The sequence below is a fragment of the Macaca fascicularis genome, chromosome 1, assembly GCF_037993035.2.
Source record: "Macaca fascicularis isolate 582-1 chromosome 1, T2T-MFA8v1.1".
NCBI classification, from domain to species: Eukaryota; Metazoa; Chordata; class Mammalia; order Primates; family Cercopithecidae; genus Macaca; species Macaca fascicularis.
Window position 1 is genome coordinate 182,234,646 of NC_088375.1, and position 19,274 is coordinate 182,253,919.

Consider the following 19,274-nt stretch of genomic DNA (forward strand, 5'->3'; position numbering starts at 1 on the left):
AGAAAACCTATAATCATTATGAGATCATTACTGAAAGAAGATTAGGGAGAGAGCTGGAATAAAAATGTATGCATGCATTGAGTAAATATGTTTTTTGCCACCTAAAGCATCTGTATTAATTTAGTCATTTATATTGCATCAATTGAATCATACCTAGTTGAGTTTTTCGTGTGTGCTTTGTCTGTCTGGATTGCCTTTGTAAACACATCATTCGTATAGGTAAAAAATTTTTAAAAATGACAAGATTCTCAAACCAGGCTCCAGGTCATGTATTACAATCTACAAGATTTTCTTGGTTTTTACTTACTGTTTTTCTTGTTATAAAGTAAATGCTTAAGATTAAGCTTGGAATCTGGAGCTAGACTTTCTGGGCTCAGATTTTAGTTCTGCCTCTTATTGTTTGTGTGTCCTTTGACAAATTATTTGTGTTAATACTTTAGCTTTCCCGTCTGTAAAATGGCAATATTATATTGTATCTTTTTGATGAGAAAGTTGTTGTAAGAATGAGATAGGCTAAACTATAGTTTAGAAAAGCATGGGATATACAATAACTTCTTATTACATTTTTGCTGTTGTGATTGTTATTATTACCCTAAATTATATGAATCAAAAGTATCTGGCAAAAGTACTTGCAATTTGGGTTAGAAGAGAGAGCTTTTTTAAAAGCCATACTCTCTCATTGACTTTAATGTGAATTCTAAATTTCTTTTTTCTGTCTACACAATCAGCTCTTATCAGTTTCCTGTTGGCCATTGTCTTAGGAAAGTAGTTTTCTAGGGATGAGTTTGGTACAGTTTATCCTATAAAGGTATTTTAATACAGTTTTGTTTCTTAAATACTTGTTTCTAATTGCTCAAAAACTTTAAAGTTTACTACAGATAAGAGGTAGACATAGCATTTACCTCTTAGGTATATCATCCTAGCACAAATATTTAGTATATGCCTTTTCCATCCAAAATATGTAAGTAGATCATCTTAAGTCATACAATGTAGGCTTATAAAACTCAGTCTGATTGTAAAATTGATTATTTCTTCCTTTATGTTCTTATTGTATCTTCTACAGGTTACCTACAGGATTTATTTGTTTATATATTTGTGTTCCAAACCCTTTACTGACCTTTTTTTTGCCTTAGTCATTGTCGTATTCATACCGCATAATGAAATTTCTGACATATAGGTCTTCAGCACATGTTTTTTGACTAATCGTTACAACAAGTACTATTGAGAAATTTTCTTTGAATTACAAGCGGTGGTAATCTTTCTGGGTTTTTTTGTTGTTGTTATTTTTGTTTTGTTTATTTTGAGACAGAGTCTCACTCTGTTGCCCAGGCTGGAATGCAGAGGCGCGATCTCAGCTCACTGCAACCTCTGCCTCCCAGGTTCAAGCAATTCTGTGCCTCAGCACCCCAAGTAGCTGGGATTACAGGCACGTGCCACCACACCCAGCTAATTTTTGTATTTTTAGTAGAGACCAGGTTTCACTCACTTGGCCAGGCTGGTCTTGAACTCCTGACCTCGTGATCTACCCATCTCGGCCTCCCAAAGTGCTGGGATTACAGGTGTGAGCCACCATGCCTGGCCAATCTATGTTTTTATTTAGATTAGACATTTATGGCATGGGGCTTACCCTTGGAGGTACAGAGAAAGATTGCAGGGTAGAAATGTGCTTCATCCAGTTAGTCCTTCCTTAGCAACTTTGATTAGGCAAACTCTTTATATGCTAATGGGAAATGTGGGCAGCAGAGTTAGGTTGCAATTATATTGGTAATTTAAAAGAACTAAACTGTCAAAGCATGATAGGTCCTCCTTTCTTGGCTCTTGTGGAACTAGCTCTCAGGAGTAAGGGATGTCCTCTCTTTGCTATATCTATTAAGGTTTAACAACTTTGACTAGATTATCTACTTACTTGGAAATATTAAAACTTTTAGGGATGTTAAGACCTTTCTTAAGGTGATTATAATTTTCGGACAGTATTTGGGACTGTACCTGTGGTTTGTGATATACAATGAATGACATCAAGAGAGGTAAGAGATTCTGTTGGGTTGGTGCTCATAATGAGAAGAGTGGATTATCCCACAGAAGCAATGAGGATGATTTCCAGAAGGAAACTGTTACTTAATATTTACCATAGAGTACATATTTTAGAGATGTTGACATTACCTTACTTTTTTTTCCTTATTAGTATTATATGTAGATGTGGAATCTGATTTTCACGCTAAAGTTCCTGTTGTGGTGTGCAGAGATCGAAAAAGGTTGGTAACAACAAAGAGAAAATATTTAAAAAAAGAAACCCCAACAACCAAATTTGTAGTGAATGATGTCTAAGAGAGAAAGTTTTTGCTTTAGATTTCTCCTTGGATAAATATGACTAAGCTAGTTTCTATTCATTAAAAATAGCAAGCTTACCAAATGCATGTGAACAAGAAATATGTAGAACACCAGACAGTTGAAAATAAAATACTCTAGGCAAAACTTTAATTTTTTTTTTCAAGTCATTCACTCACCCAGGAGTATTGCATTTACTTGTATGTAGGTACTACTTTGCTCTAGGGATACAGACATAAATAAGAGCCTCTCTAGAGTCACTTGAGCCAAGGAATTCAAGACTAGCCTGGGCAGCATAGTGAGACCTTGTCTCCACAAAAAATAAAAAAATCAGCTGGGCGTGGTGGGTGTGTGTGCCCAGCTACTCTGGAGGCTGAGGTGGGAGGATGGCCTGAGCCTGGGAGGTTGAGGCTGCAGTGAGCCATGATTGTGCCACTGCACTCCAGCCTGGGTGACAGAGCGAGACCCTGTCTCAAAAAAAAGGAAAAAAAAGCCTGTCTTCTCAAGGATCTCACAATCTATTAGAATTTAAGTTTTTAGTTCACTTAAATTGAATGAGTTGGTTTAAATTGAATAAACTCAAGATCAGTTCTAAATTGAAGACTGATCTTGCCTTTCTAGTTAGACGTCTATAAGTCTGAGAGAGCAAAGTGCCTTTGAAAGCAAAAACTAAATCCTGTTTGAAAGTAGTATGGGAGACATGGAAACAATACAGAAATGATATTCTTTTATTGATTATTGTATTATATTTTAAGATCAAAGTATTTTCTTATTCAAAGCTAGATGAATCTATGGTGATCTAGTTCAGATTTTTTACTTTCTAAACTAGAAAAATGAGACTTGGAGTGGTTATCAGTGGTTTATCAGTTTGTCCAGATTCACATCATTTAGGGAAAACTATAATTGGAAAATGGAGGCAAAGTGACTTTTAGCGTTTTTTCTGCCACATTGTGTTAAATTGCCTGTGTGTTACACCTGAGATTTATTCTCCCTGCTTTCAAAATGTCTTCATTACACTTCTGTCACCCCATTTAAGGTAGCTGCTATTTTCACTTATACAGAAGCATAACTTGTGGGTTAATCTGCAAATCCTGTCTAATCTTTACTCTGAAAATAACATGTTAGTACAGTTGTGAAAGCTTGGATAGGAAAAATTAGAGTCAAGAAGTATAGCCAGTCAGTTAAGTATTCATTTTTTGCTATTATCATGTACAAAGCAAGAGGAATGAACTAGGAAATAACCTTGCACTATTTGACAATGAAGAGATCAGTGCCCTGTCTCTCATGTATATCAGTTTTGGTAATTCATAATGCTGCTTTTGAAATTAATTTCTCATTAACTTAAATACTAAGTTTGGTTGAAATTTATTTCTGAAGTACAAATGAATGTTAAAAACATCTTTCTTTAATTCGTATGGAACTCTAGTAATGGAATGACATGTAGTTTTCAGTTAGCTCTAAATTTATAAAAATATTTGTTTTTATTAGGGCTCTTAAGGTACTATAATATGATAACTAGAAAGAGTAGCCATAGGATTTGAAGTATTCTGCTTTTAAGGGTATTAATACAATGAAATTTGTTTCTTTCTCATTCACAGTGGTTTACTTTGTAGAGTGAGTGCGGGAAATGATATGGCATGTCTCACTACTGATTTACTTACTGCCCTTGGCAAAATAGAACCTGTCTTTATTCCCTTGGTGTTAGCCTTTCGCTACTGGGCTAAGGTAAGTGAAAGAAAGGAAAACTACTTATTTATATTTTTAGAAGGAAATGTGTTTAATCTTCAAAATTAGGCCTTTTCTTGTAGCATGTAACATCAATCATAGCATGTGGGACACAGTAGTTTCCTGTGCTTGACAGAAAGTGGTGTGGCAGGTTGTAATTTATGGACATAAAAAATAAATTTTTATAGACACATACACTTATTGATATATTTTAGAATTTTTAATTGTCGTGCTTTATTCTCCTTTTATGTACTATAGAAATGTTCTCTTTCATATCAGCATATGAGGCTCAAGTTTTCAGTCTTACCGTAAGTTAAACTTGTAAGGTTTTAACATCTATATATGTTAAGATTCTTTTGTTGGCGTATTTTTTTCCCCAGTCTCTAAGAATGCTATTCTCTTTCCTCTAAATCATTGATAACATGTACCAATTTCTGATCGGGCAACTGCTGAGCATTCGTTATTTAAGTTTCCTAAATTAGAATTAATTTGTATATCTAAAGGCTGTGGTTGACCTGTGTTTATTTCTTTGGTGTGGGGATAGAGAGGAGTGGTTAATTATCAATATCAGTCCAAATGACTAGAGAGAGAGACTCTAGCTTTTTGTTTGTGTATTCCTGCCCTATCTATAGAGTATTCATCACTTGTTAGACTGGTGATAAGTAAATTCTCAGTCGTATACAAAGAAAACCGATTAAGGGATGGTGTTAGAGTGGTAACTTCATAGCAAAAATAGAGAAGTCTCTGGAATTTTTTGTCTGGACTCTGTTTAGAGAATTGCCCCCATGCTTGGGGCAGCACCAGCTGGCTGAGTGTAGAACAGTCAGAAAGCCTAAGGTTGGGGCTTCTGTATACAAAGCAAGGCGTTTGTATTTGCTGTTTCCCTCCTCTAGAATGTTCTTACCTTAGGTATTTAGAATGCTTCACTCTTACTTTTTTCAAGTTTATGCTCATATTAATTACCACCTGCCATACATAAATTTGTTGCAGTCTGTTCTGTGAAACTGTAAACTCTTTGGCGGGGGGTGGTGAATGTTTTATATATTCACGGCTGATCCCCACTTCCACTTACCTTACTGTGTTAGCACATACTAGGCACTCAGTAAATGTTTGTTGAATAAATGACCTAGCTTCTTCAGAAAGGAGTTTGTTTGTTTGTTTGTTTGAAATAGAGGTGGGGTCTCATGATGTTGCCCATGCTGGCCTCGAACTTCTGGGCTCAAGTGGTCCTCCCACCTTGCCCTCCCAGGTGCTGGAATTACGGGTGTGAGGCTCTGTGCCTGGCCAGAAAGATTTTTAACCCGTGGAAGTGAGTGGAGGCAGTAAAATAGGTTGAGGGAGGGTGACTACTTCCTCTCATGTATCTTACACTCTATGCCTAGCATACTATAGGAAATCAGTGCTATGAAATGGAGTAAACCAATTCCAGGTCTAGTTTTTTTTTTTTTTTTTTTTTTTTTTTGCTAAGTTTTTTTGTTTTTGAGATGGGGTCTCTGTTACCTAGTGCTGGAGTGAGCAATCACGGCTCACGGTAGCCTCAACCTCCCAGGCTCAAACGATGCTCCTGCGACAGGCTTCCTGAGTAGCTGGGACCACAGGCGTGTACCACCATGCCTGGCTAATTTTTTTATTTTTTTTGTAGAGGTGGGGTCTCATTTTGTTGCCTAGGCTGGTCTTCAACTCCAGGGCTCAGACGATCCTCCCACCCTGGCCTCCCAGAGTGCTGGGATTACAGGTGTGAGCCACAGCACCCAAGGCTTTGCTAAGTCTTTGAGCAAGGTACTTTACCTATCTGAGCTTCAGTTTTTTTTCACCTGGAGAGAATATTTTGGTAATGCTATTAGATAATTAATGAGAATATACTTCAGGCTCTAAAATTCTACAGAAATATAAAGGATGATGGAATACACTTCTTTGTTGGTACTTTTAAATTATGCCCTAATTTTTTTTGCGGTCATAAAGTCATGTCAGTTTTCTCCCAGACATTGTTCTATTCAGTAAAATAAGTAGTCTGTATTAGAAGATTATAAATGATACTCAAATATGTTCTTTTTATTTTGGAAAAAAATGTGGCCTATAAATGTTATTTCCTAAAGTGACTCTTGGAAAAGGTTGCTCATGGTGTTTTAGTACTTCATCCATATAGATTCTAAATATGCCAGTCGATGGACACTGAAACATGTATTACAAAACTGGTTGTACGGTAGTTCTTTTCTGTTTGCAACAGAATAACATGTCTCATTTTTGTCATTTGTGTTAGTTGCAAAGAAAGATTTTTCATGGTATTCATTTTCTTAAGAAACTTAGAAATAATTACTAGTATATTTTTCTTCTAAAGATTTTTAAAATAGCTTCGTTTTTCCTGAAGTTTTAAGCCATATTGTACATTATCTAGTTAAGCATGCATTTTCCCATGATTTGGGGGTTCAGAACAATTCTAGTATGTAATTTATTCTTTTAACTGTGATATGAGATTGCAGTTGATTATTCTCTGGCTGTCTCTTAAGTAGTTATAGTCTTTGCATTTTGGTAATAGGAAATAGTTTTCTAAATAAAGCTTCTTAACTCCAGGCAGCAGAACTCTTTAGCGTTATCATCAGTACATTATTAGTCAAGTTACCTGACTTAGAGCCACTTTTTGTGGTTAATATAAGAATTGCATTTTAGCACTATTTGACATCTGAAAGAGATATCTGGGTTTTAAGAGCTGTCTCTTAAACTGCCTTAATCTTGTTCATCTGTGAGATGTCTGGTGATGTTAGCAGAATATATTGACAGTTCTTTATCGTTGCAAAGGAATTTTTGGTTAAGTCGAGTTATTCATTAGGCAGTTTACCCTTGTCTTAATATTTTGGATAAGTGAGAGTTTATTCTAGTGGAATGTTTCAAACTCTTTTTGACAAGTGTTTTTAGTTGTCTTTTATTTTGAGTTGTAATCTTAAATGTACCAAGATATTATACTACAGTATAATTACTCTATATTATTATTACCTAAATCTTCATTGTCTACAGAAGAAAACAATGATTTAAAAATGAATCCAACCAATCCAGTATAGACCAATTGTATATAGATGCTACAATCTAATGAAATGTAAGCAAATGAAATACATCCATGTATCAAAGGTTAATATGCCATGATCATGCATGATTTACTTCAAGATTATAAGAATGGTTTAATATCAGGAAGTCTATTCACATAATTTATTATATTAACACATGAAGGAGAAAAAAAATCCTAGATGCTGAAAGGGCATGTTCCCCCTAACAGAAACTTTTAAATCAACTAGAAATGAAAGTTTATGATGAAAACCGTTTATTAAAAACACACACACAAAACAAAGCCAAAACAATAAGAAACATCATTTAAGCCATATATGTTAGGATGAAGAATATTGCAGAGAAGTTCACCATTAATGTTGTACATTGTTTTGGGATTTTTAGGAAATGCAATAAGAAAATGAAATAATTGAATGTAAATATTGGAAAAATGATAAAATTATCTCTTTGTGCTAATGATATGATTGTATGCCTAGAAAATCCTAGTAAAAAACTATGAGGATTAAGACTAAGTATAAAATAAATATACAAAAGTCAATGGCCATTCTCTGCCATAAAAATAACCTGTTAGAATGGAAATGGGGAAAAATATGTACTTTCATGACAGCAACATAAATTATAAAACACTAAGGAAGAGATTTAATAAGAAAGATATAAGAAGAAATTATATTATTGAAAGATGAAAGCAAAATCTGAACAAATCCATCCATTCAGCAAACATTCATTAAATGCCTTCTGTGTGTCAGACACTGTTCTAGAGGCTGGGAACACGTAACAGGACATACAGAGTCCTGCTTTCATGGTGCTCATATACTTCTGGAAGAGTCAGACAGTAAAGAAATATATAAATGGTAATATCTGCTAGAGCTTAGTGCTACAAAAATGAAATGATAGAATGAATGACATTACTCTGAATTGTCAGGAAAAGACTGTGAAGAAATGATATTTAAGCTCAGACGGGTAATAGCTAGCTATGTGAAAATCTGATGGAAAACTCTCCAAGGGACAGTTAATCCAAAGCTTCCAAGGTGGGGATGAACTCAGGAGGAGCAAAAAGGAAGGCTAGAGTGGCTGTAAAACTGCTTTAATCAGAAGTATGCCATTGGCATAGAAATAGAAAAATAGATCTGTGGGACAGAGTAGAATGCTCAGATAATCTAGTGTATAGATTTTATTAAATACTGCTTTCACAAGTGTATCTCACTAGAAGAAAATAGTGTTGGACTCAGCATGCTAAATGCAAAAATAAATTTTACTTAAAATTTAAAATTTTAGAAGAAAAATGTAGGAGCATGTGTATGTAAACAATGGGATGGGGAGCTCTTTTTACTATGATAGGATACCTAGAAGGTGTATAGTTGTCCTCAGTATCCAGTGTTGGGGGGGTTTGGTTCCAAGACTCCCAAGGATACCAGAATTTGAGGATGCTCAAGTCCCTTATACAAATTGTGTGTTATTTGTATCTAACCTTCACATAGACTCCAACATACCTTAAATCATCACTAGATTACTTATAATATCTAATACAGTATAAATGCTTTGTAAATAGTTGTTATACTGTATTTTTTAATTTGTATTTTTTATTATATTGCTATTTTTAGTTTTTAAAATTTAAAATTTTAATTTTTTTCAGAGACAGAGTCTCACTCTGTTGCCCAGGCCGGAGTGCAGTGGTGCCATCATAGCTCACTGTAACCTTGAATTCCTGGGCTCAAGGGATCCTCCCACCTCAGCTTCCTGAAGTAACTAGGACCACTGGTGTGTGCCACCGTGCCTAGCATATTTTTGTTTTGTTTTGTGTTTTTTCAAGAGACAATGCCTTTGCACCTGGCCTTATAACAAATTTTTCAATTATATATATTTTTAGAGACAGAGGTCTTGCTATATCGTCTGGGCTGGACTCAAACTCCTAGACTCAAGCAATCCTTCTGCCTCTGCCTCTTAAGTAGCTAGCTGGGACTACATCAACTGCAGGTGATATGTGTCCATCACCACACCTGGCAATAATTAATTAATTAGTTTTACTTAATGAAAAAAATGTATATATAAATTTTTTGATGGGGTCTCGCCCAGGCTGGAGTGTAGTGGTGCAATCTCAGCTCACTGCAACCTCCACCTCCCGGGTTCAAGTGATTCTCCTGTCTCAGCCTCCTGAGTAGCTGAGATTACAGGTGCCTGCCACTGTGCCTGGCTAATTTTTGTATTTTTTGTAGAGACAGGGTTTCACTATGTTGGCCAGGCTGGTCTGGAACACGGAACACCTGACCTTAAGTGATCCACCTGCTCTGCCTCCCAAAGTGCTGGGATGATATGCATAAGCCAGTATGCCCAGCCTAAAAAATATTTTCAGTCTGTAGTCGATTGAATCTGTAGATGCAGAACCCATTGATATGGAGGGCTGAGTGTCTGAAATAAGCATATTTAAACTAAAGCATAGCAAAAATTAAAAAATGTTACATGGTAAAATATATCATAAATAGTATCAAAAGAAAAATAGTAGATTGGGAAAAAAATAACATCTTTCAAATGCATATATCAGACATAAAGGGTTATTATCCATAATTAAAACTCTTATAAATTGATGTATTGCATGAAAATAGAAAAACTGGCAAAATATTTAATAGGCAATTTAGAAAAGAGTAAATCTCAAATGGTTAGTAAACATGTACAAATTTCATAATCTCTTTAAAGTCAAGGACATGCAAATTAAAGTAACTATCAGATATTACACTTCTCTCATCCCATTGAAAATTATTGAAAATTAGTTTTTAAGTGATAATACTTAGTGTTTGAAGGGGTGTATGCACTAGATAATACGTAGTGTTCGTAGGGTTGAACACACCTAGGTTTCTGGTGGAAAATACAAATTTTTGTAGTGATTTTGGAAAAACAATTCTTAACAATATATTTTAGGATAAAATGGCCGGGCGCGGTGGCTCAAGCCTGTAATCCCAGCACTTTGGGAGGCCGAGACGGGCGGATCACGAGGTCAGGAGATCGAGAGACGATCCCGGCTAACACGGTGAAACCCCGTCTCTACTAAAAAATACAAAAAAATAGCCGGGCGAGGTGGCGGGCGCCTGTAGTCCCAGCTACTCGGGAGGCTGAGGCAGGAGAATGGCGTAAAACCCGGGAGGCGGAGCTTGCAGTGAGCTGAGATCCGGCCACTGCACTCCAGCCTGGGTGACAGAGCAAGACTCCGTCTCAAAAAAAAAAAAATATATATATATATATTTTAGGATAAAATGTATCACTAATCTTTTAATTTAACAAACATTCATGGGAATACAGCTCATAGAAATAAGCACCAATACTTAGGAAACCCTATGTATAAGGAAGAACATTACAGCATTATTTGAAGTGGCAAAAACTGGGAGCAAAATGTGAATGTTCTTGAATGGGGGAACTATTGTGTAACCATCCATATCATAGACTATAATTTAAGCATTTAAAAGAATGTGTTTGCTGGGCATGGTGGCTCATGCCTATAAATACCCAGCACTTTGGGAGGCTGAGCGGGGAGATCATTTGAGCCCAAGGGTTCGAGACCAGCCTGGGCAACATAAATAAAATTTGTCTACAAATAGTCTACAAAATAAAAAAATTTGTCTACAAAATAAAAAAATTAGCTGAGCATGGTGGTGCATGCCTGTAGTCCCAGCTACATGGAAGGATCACTTGAGCTTGGGAGGTTGAGGCTGCAGTGAGTCGTCATCATGCCACTGCACTCCACCCTGGGCTACAGAGTGAGACCCTGTCTCAAAAATAAAATAATGTGTTAGATCGTGCTAACTGACTTAAAGGGACTTTCTTGATGTATTGTTAAGGGAGAAGAGTAATACAGAGAGATGTCTATAATATACTATTTTGGTAAAATAATGTTGAAGAACTTAAACTTCTCCCTATACCTATATAGGAAATAGAAATGTATGTGTATTTGTATATGAGTATAGAAAAAGGCCTAGAAGAAGACATAGAAGGTTGTTAATTGAAGTAGAAGTAGAGGCAGGATAAGGAGAAAATATTTTTAAAATGTGTCCACAGTAAAATAACTACACATAATATTATTCCTTTTAACAAAAATATGTGTCTTTGTATGCATTTAAAAAAGAATGAAAAAATGGTCACCAACATTTTAATGGTTATTATTTTAGAGTGATGATATTTCAAGTTATTTCTTACATTTTTCATTGTCATTTGAACTTTTTACAGTGATTAGGGTAGGAAAAAACAAGCTACTTTTATCATGAAAATTAAGAAAGCTAAATGGTAGTACTTTTTTCCCCTTCATTTTGCAGTTGTGCTATATTGACTCCCAAACTGATGGTGGAATCCCTTCTTACTGTTTTGCTTTAATGGTGATGTTTTTTCTACAACAGAGAAAACCCCCTCTTCTTCCTTGCTTACTTGGAAGTTGGGTAAGCATGAGTTTGTGATACATATGTGCATATATATATATATGTGTGTGTGTATTTATATAGTTTGCTCTGGCAGAGAACTCTGCTCAAACATTTTAAGCTGGAATTCTGGTTTGTCTGTTTGTCCATCTTTTTTTTTTTTTTTAAATAATTTTTCCACTACCAATTTGGAATGCCTTTTTATATAGATTGAAGGCTTTGACCCAAAAAGAATGGATGACTTTCAGCTGAAGGGCATAGTAGAAGAGAAGTTTGTGAAGTGGGAATGTAATTCAAGTAGTGCAACTGAGAAAAACTCAATTGCTGAGGAAAACAAAGCTAAGGCAGACCAACCAAAAGATGATACCAAGAAGACAGAAACAGACAACCAAAGTAATGCCATGAAGGAAAAACATGGCAAAGTAAGCCTTTTTGTTTTTTTTTTTTTTTTGGCTTTTCTATCTGTAGAATTTGTGATGCCTTCGATTGAAGCTATTTTAATTGTAGATTGACCTTGAGCAAGCCTCTTGGCCTCATTTTCCTCATCTGTAAAGTGAGGGGTTGATCTGGTTTAGTTTTCCAGTACCAAGATTCTCTAATTAATTTATACATTGTTTTGGAAAACTTGTATTGTTTGAATCATGTCAAGATAAATCTGTCATTTTTCATCTAGACAAGGAAAATTTCCTTTAAGAGTTGGGCTCTGACCAGACTTCAGCATACGGGAATTTTATGCCAGATTGGGTGGAGAAATAAAGCCCCTGTGCTCTAAGAGAGGGTAGCTCTGCTTATTTGATCATTCAGCATTCATTTATTAAGGACTTACTATGTGCCGGCCATTATCTTGAGTGCTAGAGAACCAAAGGTACATGGACTATGTCCTCTAGAAGCTTGTAGTCTTCTAAGTGAACAGATGGCATTATGACAGAAATCTGAACATTTCTGAAATCATTGCTGTAGCTATACTGAATTTTTTGTAGTTTCCTGATGTACTTGCCTGTTGTATTCAACTCTTCCACTTTTGTGGACTACTATACACTCTCTCCTCAAACCACTAATACTCTCAGCCAGTGCTGGCTTATTACTTCACTGGGAACTTGCCATGTTCTTATCTAAAGTCATTTTCTTCACTTGTGTATTCAGTCTCATCCTTTCTTGTCTTTTCCAGAATGTCACTCTAGCAATTATGCCCTCATAAATTACCAATTTTTCATTCCCTACAAAATCAAACATGCTCTTATTTCTCCCACTGTAAGAAAAATCTGACAGCACTTCCCCTCCCAGCTATTCCTTTGCTCCCTTTTGCAGTAAAACTTCTTAAGAAATGTCTGTATTTACTATTTTTGATTTCTCTGTTTCCCCTTAACTCACACTAATCAGGCTTTGATGTCACCCCATCAGTTTGCCAAAACTTGTATCATCAATGTCAGTAACTTCCACATTACTAAATCCAGTGGTCATTTCTCAGTTTCTGTCGTTTTTGATTTATTAGCAACATTTGCCAGTTAATTACTTCCCTTTCTGAAAATTTTATTCACTTGACTTTCAGGACACCAGACCCGTGGCTGGTTATTCCTTCTCAGTTTCCTTTGCTGGTTTCTTTTTTCCTCTGTAATCTCTTAAAGTTGAAGTGCTGTAGTTCATGATCCCTTTTTTCTTGTGTATGTACATTCCCTTGGTAATCCCAACTAATCCTGTGGATTTTAAGTACTATCTGTATGATGATCACTCTCAAATTCAAATCTCCAGCCAGACCTCTCTCCTGACTGCCATAATTGTATAACCAACTGCCCATTTACTGTCTCTGCTTAGATGTCTAATAGATGTCTTAAAGTTAATGTGTCTAAACTGAATTCCTGATCCTCCCCTCAAACTTGCTTTACACTTAGGTTTTTCATCTTAATTATTTGCACTGCATCCTTTCAGTTGCTCAATTAACTGAAAAGGATATTCCTTTCAAGTTAACCTTGGAGTCATCCTTTACTCCTCTTTCATACCCCATATCAAGTCTGTCAGGAAATCCTGTCATCTCTACTTCAATATATATCCAGAATTTGATTACCTCTCACTACCTCCACTGTTACCATCCTGGTCCTAGCCACCATCATCTCTGGCCTGGGATACTACTGTAGCCTCCTAACAGGTTTTCCTGCGTCTACCCTTTCCTTTTATAGTCTGTTCTTAACAATCAGAACAGTTCTTCTAAAACTTAAGTCAGATCATGCCCTTCCCTCTCCCCACACTCAAATGAGGAACAAATGAGTTGTTCCTCATTTCATTTAGATAACAAGCCAAACAGCCCTTCCTGGCTCTTTGCTTTCTTCTTTTACTCTTCCTGTCACTCTATCTTGGTTTTCTTTTTTTTTTTTTTTTTTTTGAGACGGAGTCTCGCTCTGTCGCCCGGGCTGGAGTGCAGTGGCCGGATCTCAGTTCACTGCAAGCTCCGCCTCCCAGGTTTACGCCATTCTCCTGCCTCAGCCTCCCGAGTAGCTGGGACTACAGGCGCCCGCCACCTCGCCCGGCTAGTTTTTTGTATTTTTTAGTAGGGACGGGGTTTCACGGTGTTAGCCAGGATGGTCTCGATCTCCTGACCTCGTGATCCGCCCGTCTCGGCCTCCCAAAGTGCTGGGATTACAGGCTTGAGCCACCGCGCCCGGCCGGTTTTCTTTTTAAAACTGGTCTCATTGTTTGTTTGTTTGCCCTGTTTCCCATTCCTTTAGCACTTTTCCCTCTTCTTAAAACATACCTTCTCAATAAGTCTTATCCTGACTATTAAACACTGTAACCTTCTCCTGCTTCCACACTCCCATCGTTTTTAGCGTACTCAACTCTCTTTTTTCTGTAGTACTTATCTTTTAAATTACTATGTAATTTACTTATTAAATATGTTTGTTGTCTTTCCATAGAAAGTAAGCTCCATGAAGGCGAGAATCTTTGGGTTTTTTTCCCCCAAAGACATATCCCAAGTGCCTAGAACACTGCCTTGCACATAGTAGGCACTCAATGAATAGTTGTAGAATTGAATGTGAGAATGATTATTTCATGTGTTTATGCTGCCTAGTGGTTGCTTTTAGCCAGGTTTCATCTAATTCTTTGGAATTCAGGTGTTACCTCTTCTGTTATGATTCCCCTGATTTAGAGGCCCATCTTAGCATGTAGCCTTTACTATATAATTGTTAAATTGTCTCTCCCCTCCTAATAGTCTATGAAGTAGGACCTTATTTAAGTGGCAGTATAGTATAGTGATTCACCGCATGGACCCAGTAGCCAGGCGGTCTTGAGTCAAATCCATTTCATGGAATAGTATCCATTTCATGGAATAGTTAGAATTAATTGTTAACATATGTGCAGCTTTTAGAAGAGTGAATGGTACATGGTAAACCTTATGTATAAGTGTGAGCTTTCATTATTTTATGACATTCCCAACAATGTCAGGGACATAGGAGGTTCTAAAGAAATGTTTGCTGAATGAAGGAATTAGTTTTTTTGAAAGCCGGGGCATTTACTTATATTTTAAAAGGAATTATTGGAAAAAGGAGTTGTAGTAGTTATGCAGTGGTTTGCAGCTTTGGCTGCACATGAAAATTACTTTAGGGAGCTTTAAAAATGCCATTTCCTGGGCTGATAGCCTAGTCAGTTAAATCAGAATATTGGGAGGGGTGTAGAAGGTGGGGGTGGTGCAGAATTCAGGTATTAGTGTATTTTACTGCTCCCCATATGATTCTAATGTGCAGCCAAGGTTGAGAATCACTGGTTCAGTGGAAAGAATGCAGAATTTCTAGGAGTCAGTAAACTGGGACTTTGTTCCCAGCTTTGCTTCAAACTGACTGCTTTTTGGCAGATTGTTCCTTCATGCCTCAGTTTTTGAAAACGTGATCTCCAAGGTCTTCTCTAACTGAAAATTTGTTGATTTTATAGTTTTGTTAAGCTTAAATGGAAAGTATTTTTTCTTTTCCAGTCTCCTTTAACATTGGAAACACCAAATCGGGTATCCTTGGGACAGTTATGGTTAGAGCTGCTGAAATTTTACACACTGGATTTTGCTTTGGAGGAATATGTCATATGTGTACGGATACGAGATATTTTAACAAGAGAAAATAAAAACTGGCCTAAAAGGCGAATAGCCATTGAAGGTGAGATGATATGTTGTATTTCACTTGGAGAATATTTTTTATGTGCTACTCATTATCTAATTCAGTGTTAATAAATAATCCTTTGGCTTTGTAGCATTATATATATGTCACTAGATTGTCATTCTTTATTTTTAATTTTTTTAGAGACAGGGTCTTGCCCTGTCCCCCAGGCAGGAGTGTAGTAATAGGATCATGGCTTATTGTAACCTCAAACTCCTGGGCTGAAGGGATCCTCAGCCTCCTGAGTAGCTAGGACTATAGGCTTGTGCTACCATGCCCTGCTAATTTTTTAATTTTTTGTGGAGATGGGGGTCTCACTGTGTTGCCCAGGCTAGTCTGGAACTCTTGGCCCCAAGTGATCCTCCTGCATTGGCCTCCCAAAGTGCTAGGATTATAGGCATTGAGCCACTGTGTGTGGCTTCCATTATTTATTTAGATTCTTTGTCAAGTCTGTTACAGTTTTATAGAATTAGTATTTATTTAAAGGTTTCTGCTATATATGGTTAAGGTCAGTAATTAGCATTTTTTTTAATTTTGAAAACTTTATTTTTTAATTGTGCAAACTTGCAGAAATACAGAAAAATATGTTAGAAATACTATAAGATCTTTTTGAATAAATTTGTGTCATAAGATTATGAGAAAGTTTTCATTGTCTTCTAAAGTACCTCACCTGATAAATGTGGCTTCGCTAAAGGAGAAAAATAAAAATTGATGTTGACAAAGTTTCATATCAGATCCCAAGACCATTAAGATCTTTGGAGATACAGAAAACAATAGAGTGGCTCCTCCATTCTTTTTTTTTTTTTTTTTTTGAGACGGAGTCTCGCTCTGTCGCCCAGGCTGGAGTGCAGTGGCGCAATCTCGGCTCACTGCAAGCTCCACCTCCCGGGTTCACGCCATTCTCCTGCCTCAGCCTCCCGAGTAGCTGGGACTACAGGCGCCCGCCCCTGCGCCCGGCTAATTTTTTCTATCTTTAGTAGAGACGGGGTTTCACCATGGTCTCGATCTCCTGACCTTGTGATCCGCCCACCTCGGCCTCCCAAAGTGCTGGGATTACAGGCGTGAGCCACCACGCCCGGCCTACTCCTCCATTCTTAATCAAAATTAAATTTCACAGCGTTTCACTTACCTTTTGTAGATAAGAAATTGAATTTATGTCCATTTTAGTCTGTTCAGCCTACACATTATTCCATTCCCTCATTCCTGCTGGCCTTCTCTACTGTGAGTTCAACCCAGAAATATTCTGAAATATACATGCAAACATTTATACACATCTTGTACTCTTATATATAGTAAATAAATGAGCTCTGAAGCCTTCTAGCCATAATTTATCTCTATTTTTTTCTTTATTTCCCCCCCTTTTTCATTTTCTTTGGAAAGTGAGGAAGAAACTAGAAAAATCTTTTTAAAGCCTATGGATTTAGATAGCAGCAGAACGTAACAGATGCCCCAACTTTAACAGTTTGAAGCCTGGCCTCTTAATACCAAAAGATCTTCAGTAGTGGAGAGCATATGTATTGTCTTTTTGGTGCACTCTTCTTTTTTCCTGGGGCTTTTTTATATTTAAGACTTACAGATATTTTCAGAAATCTGTCATGTTATTAATAATAAGGTTGCAGTTATTTCAAGACTTTGCAGGGTAATTATTTTTGACTGGACAAAAGTTTACATATTGGTTTAAATTTTACTTTTTTAGGTCTGTTGCTTTTTTTGCTCTTTCTTCCTACTACTTTCTTTTACTTTTGATCTCACTAAAGTTAAATCTTAAAATCAGTTTTTTTTTCAAGTTGAAGCCTTGAGAGTTTTAGGTTTGTTTTACTTGTTTAAATTGCAAAGAGCATATAACTATATTATATTAAAGAACACTGTGAGCCGGCCGCAGTGGCTCACGCCTGTAATCCCAGCACTTTGGGAGGCTGAAGCAGGCGGATCACCTGAGATCAGGAGTTCAAGACCAGCCTGGCCAACATGGTGAAACTCCATCTCTACTAAAAATACAAGAATTAGCTGGACGTGGTAGCATGCGCCTGTAGTCCTAGCTACTCGGGAGGCTGAGTCAGGAGAATCGCTTTAACCTGGGAGGCAGAGGTTGCAGTGAGCTGAGATCGTAGCACTGTACTCCAGCTTGGGGGACAGAGCAAGACTCCATCTTAAAAGAAAAGAAAAAAAACCAATACTATAGCAAGATGAAAATCACTAATAGGTCCTGAAGCTTGAAAATTTTTATTCAGTGACAGGGTAGAGGGAAGTATTTCAGCATAACTCCTTTTTCCACAGTTTCATCATTGAAACTAATTACTGAGTTGGCCTTCTCAGCCATCCCGTTATTAGTTACCTTATTATTAGTCTTGTTTATTTTTCCTTTTAGCTTTTTATTTTATGAGAGAAAGGAAGAAAAAAAATGTTGCAATTGTATTTCCTCCCATTTTCAGGAACTTTCATTGGGACTCTAGCTTAGAAAAACCCCTTGCGAAAATGTATTCTCCTGACAATGTATCAGTTAAGATCTACTTGTATGAGCTTGAAAATGTAGTTTGGTAGTAGAGACTTAACTATTTACCATTTTCTCTTTTGCTAGATCCATTTTCAGTCAAGAGGAATGTTGCACGGAGCTTAAATAGCCAGCTGGTTTACGAATATGTTGTGGAGAGATTTAGGGCAGCTTATCGATATTTTGCCTGTCCTCAGATGAAGGGTGGAAATAAGTCTACAGTGGACTTCAAGAAAAGAGAGAAGGGGAAAATAAGCAATAAGAAACCAGTCAAGTCTAACAGTATGGCAAATAACGGCTGTATTCTGCTTGGGGAAACTACAGAAAAAATAAATGCAGAAAGAGAGCAACCTGTTAAATATGATGAATTGGAATGTACATCACAGAAATGTATTATTGACAACAACAATTTGTTGGTAAATGAACTAGATTTTGCTGACCACGGACAGGACTCTTCATCTCTTTCTACCAGCAATAGCAGTGAATTGGAGCCAAAATTAGTTAAGAAACAAGATGATTTAGCGCCTTCAGAAACTTGTTTAAAAAAAGAGCTCAGCCAATGTAATTGCATTGATTTGTCTAAGTCGCCTGACCCAGATAAATCTACTGGAACAGACTGCAGGTCAAATTTAGAAACGGAGAGTTCACATCAGAGTGTGTGCACCGACACATCTGCTACCTCTTGCAACTGCAAAGCTACAGAAGATGCTTCTGACCTTAATGATGATGATAACCTCCCCACCCAGGAATTATATTATGTGTTTGATAAATTTATTTTAACCTCTGGCAAGGTAGGATACAGTTTGTAAACGATCTATAAGATTTTGTGGTGGTTGTGTGACTATGTATATTTTTTAGAATTAGAAATGTAAAAATAGCTTATATAGTGGTGACTGTTGTTTTGGAATGATACTTTGGTATGTATTTTACATGTTGTGTTTTTCATGTAGTTTCCTTTAAATACTGTATGTAAAGCCTCAAAAGGTTTCAGCATTGTATTACCAGTTGTTTCCTTTACTTTCTCGTATATGAAAGGATTCATCTGATATTTCATGAAAATCTTAGCAAAGGCAGCATGCATTTTAAAAGTTGCTTATTTTGTATTTTTTCTTTTTTCCATAACAAAAGCCACATTCAAGCTTATTT

General features: G+C 36.6%; 1 protein-coding gene across 43 annotated transcripts in view; it reads left to right on the top strand.

The window, feature by feature from the left end:
- TUT4 (terminal uridylyl transferase 4) overlaps nt 1-19,274 on the top strand; it is a 130,606-nt gene that overhangs the window by 60,191 nt on the left and 51,141 nt on the right. For 30 of the 43 annotated variants that reach the window (XR_012420155.1, XR_012420157.1, XM_005543360.5 and 27 more), the window contains 6 exons: nt 2,183-2,252; nt 3,924-4,050; nt 11,406-11,525; nt 11,714-11,926; nt 15,463-15,637; nt 18,216-18,919. Coding sequence is in view for 41 of the 43 variants with exons in the window: in XM_005543360.5 (XP_005543417.2) it covers nt 2,183-2,252; nt 3,924-4,050; nt 11,406-11,525; nt 11,714-11,926; nt 15,463-15,637; nt 18,216-18,919 (1,409 nt within the window). In the remaining 2 variants the exon portion in view is untranslated. The remainder of the gene's footprint in view (nt 1-2,182; nt 2,253-3,923; nt 4,051-11,405; nt 11,526-11,713; nt 11,927-15,462; nt 15,638-18,215; nt 18,920-19,274) is intronic. The other 13 variants (XM_015435833.4, XM_074006660.1, XM_074006599.1 and 10 more) reach the window with 4 other exon arrangements.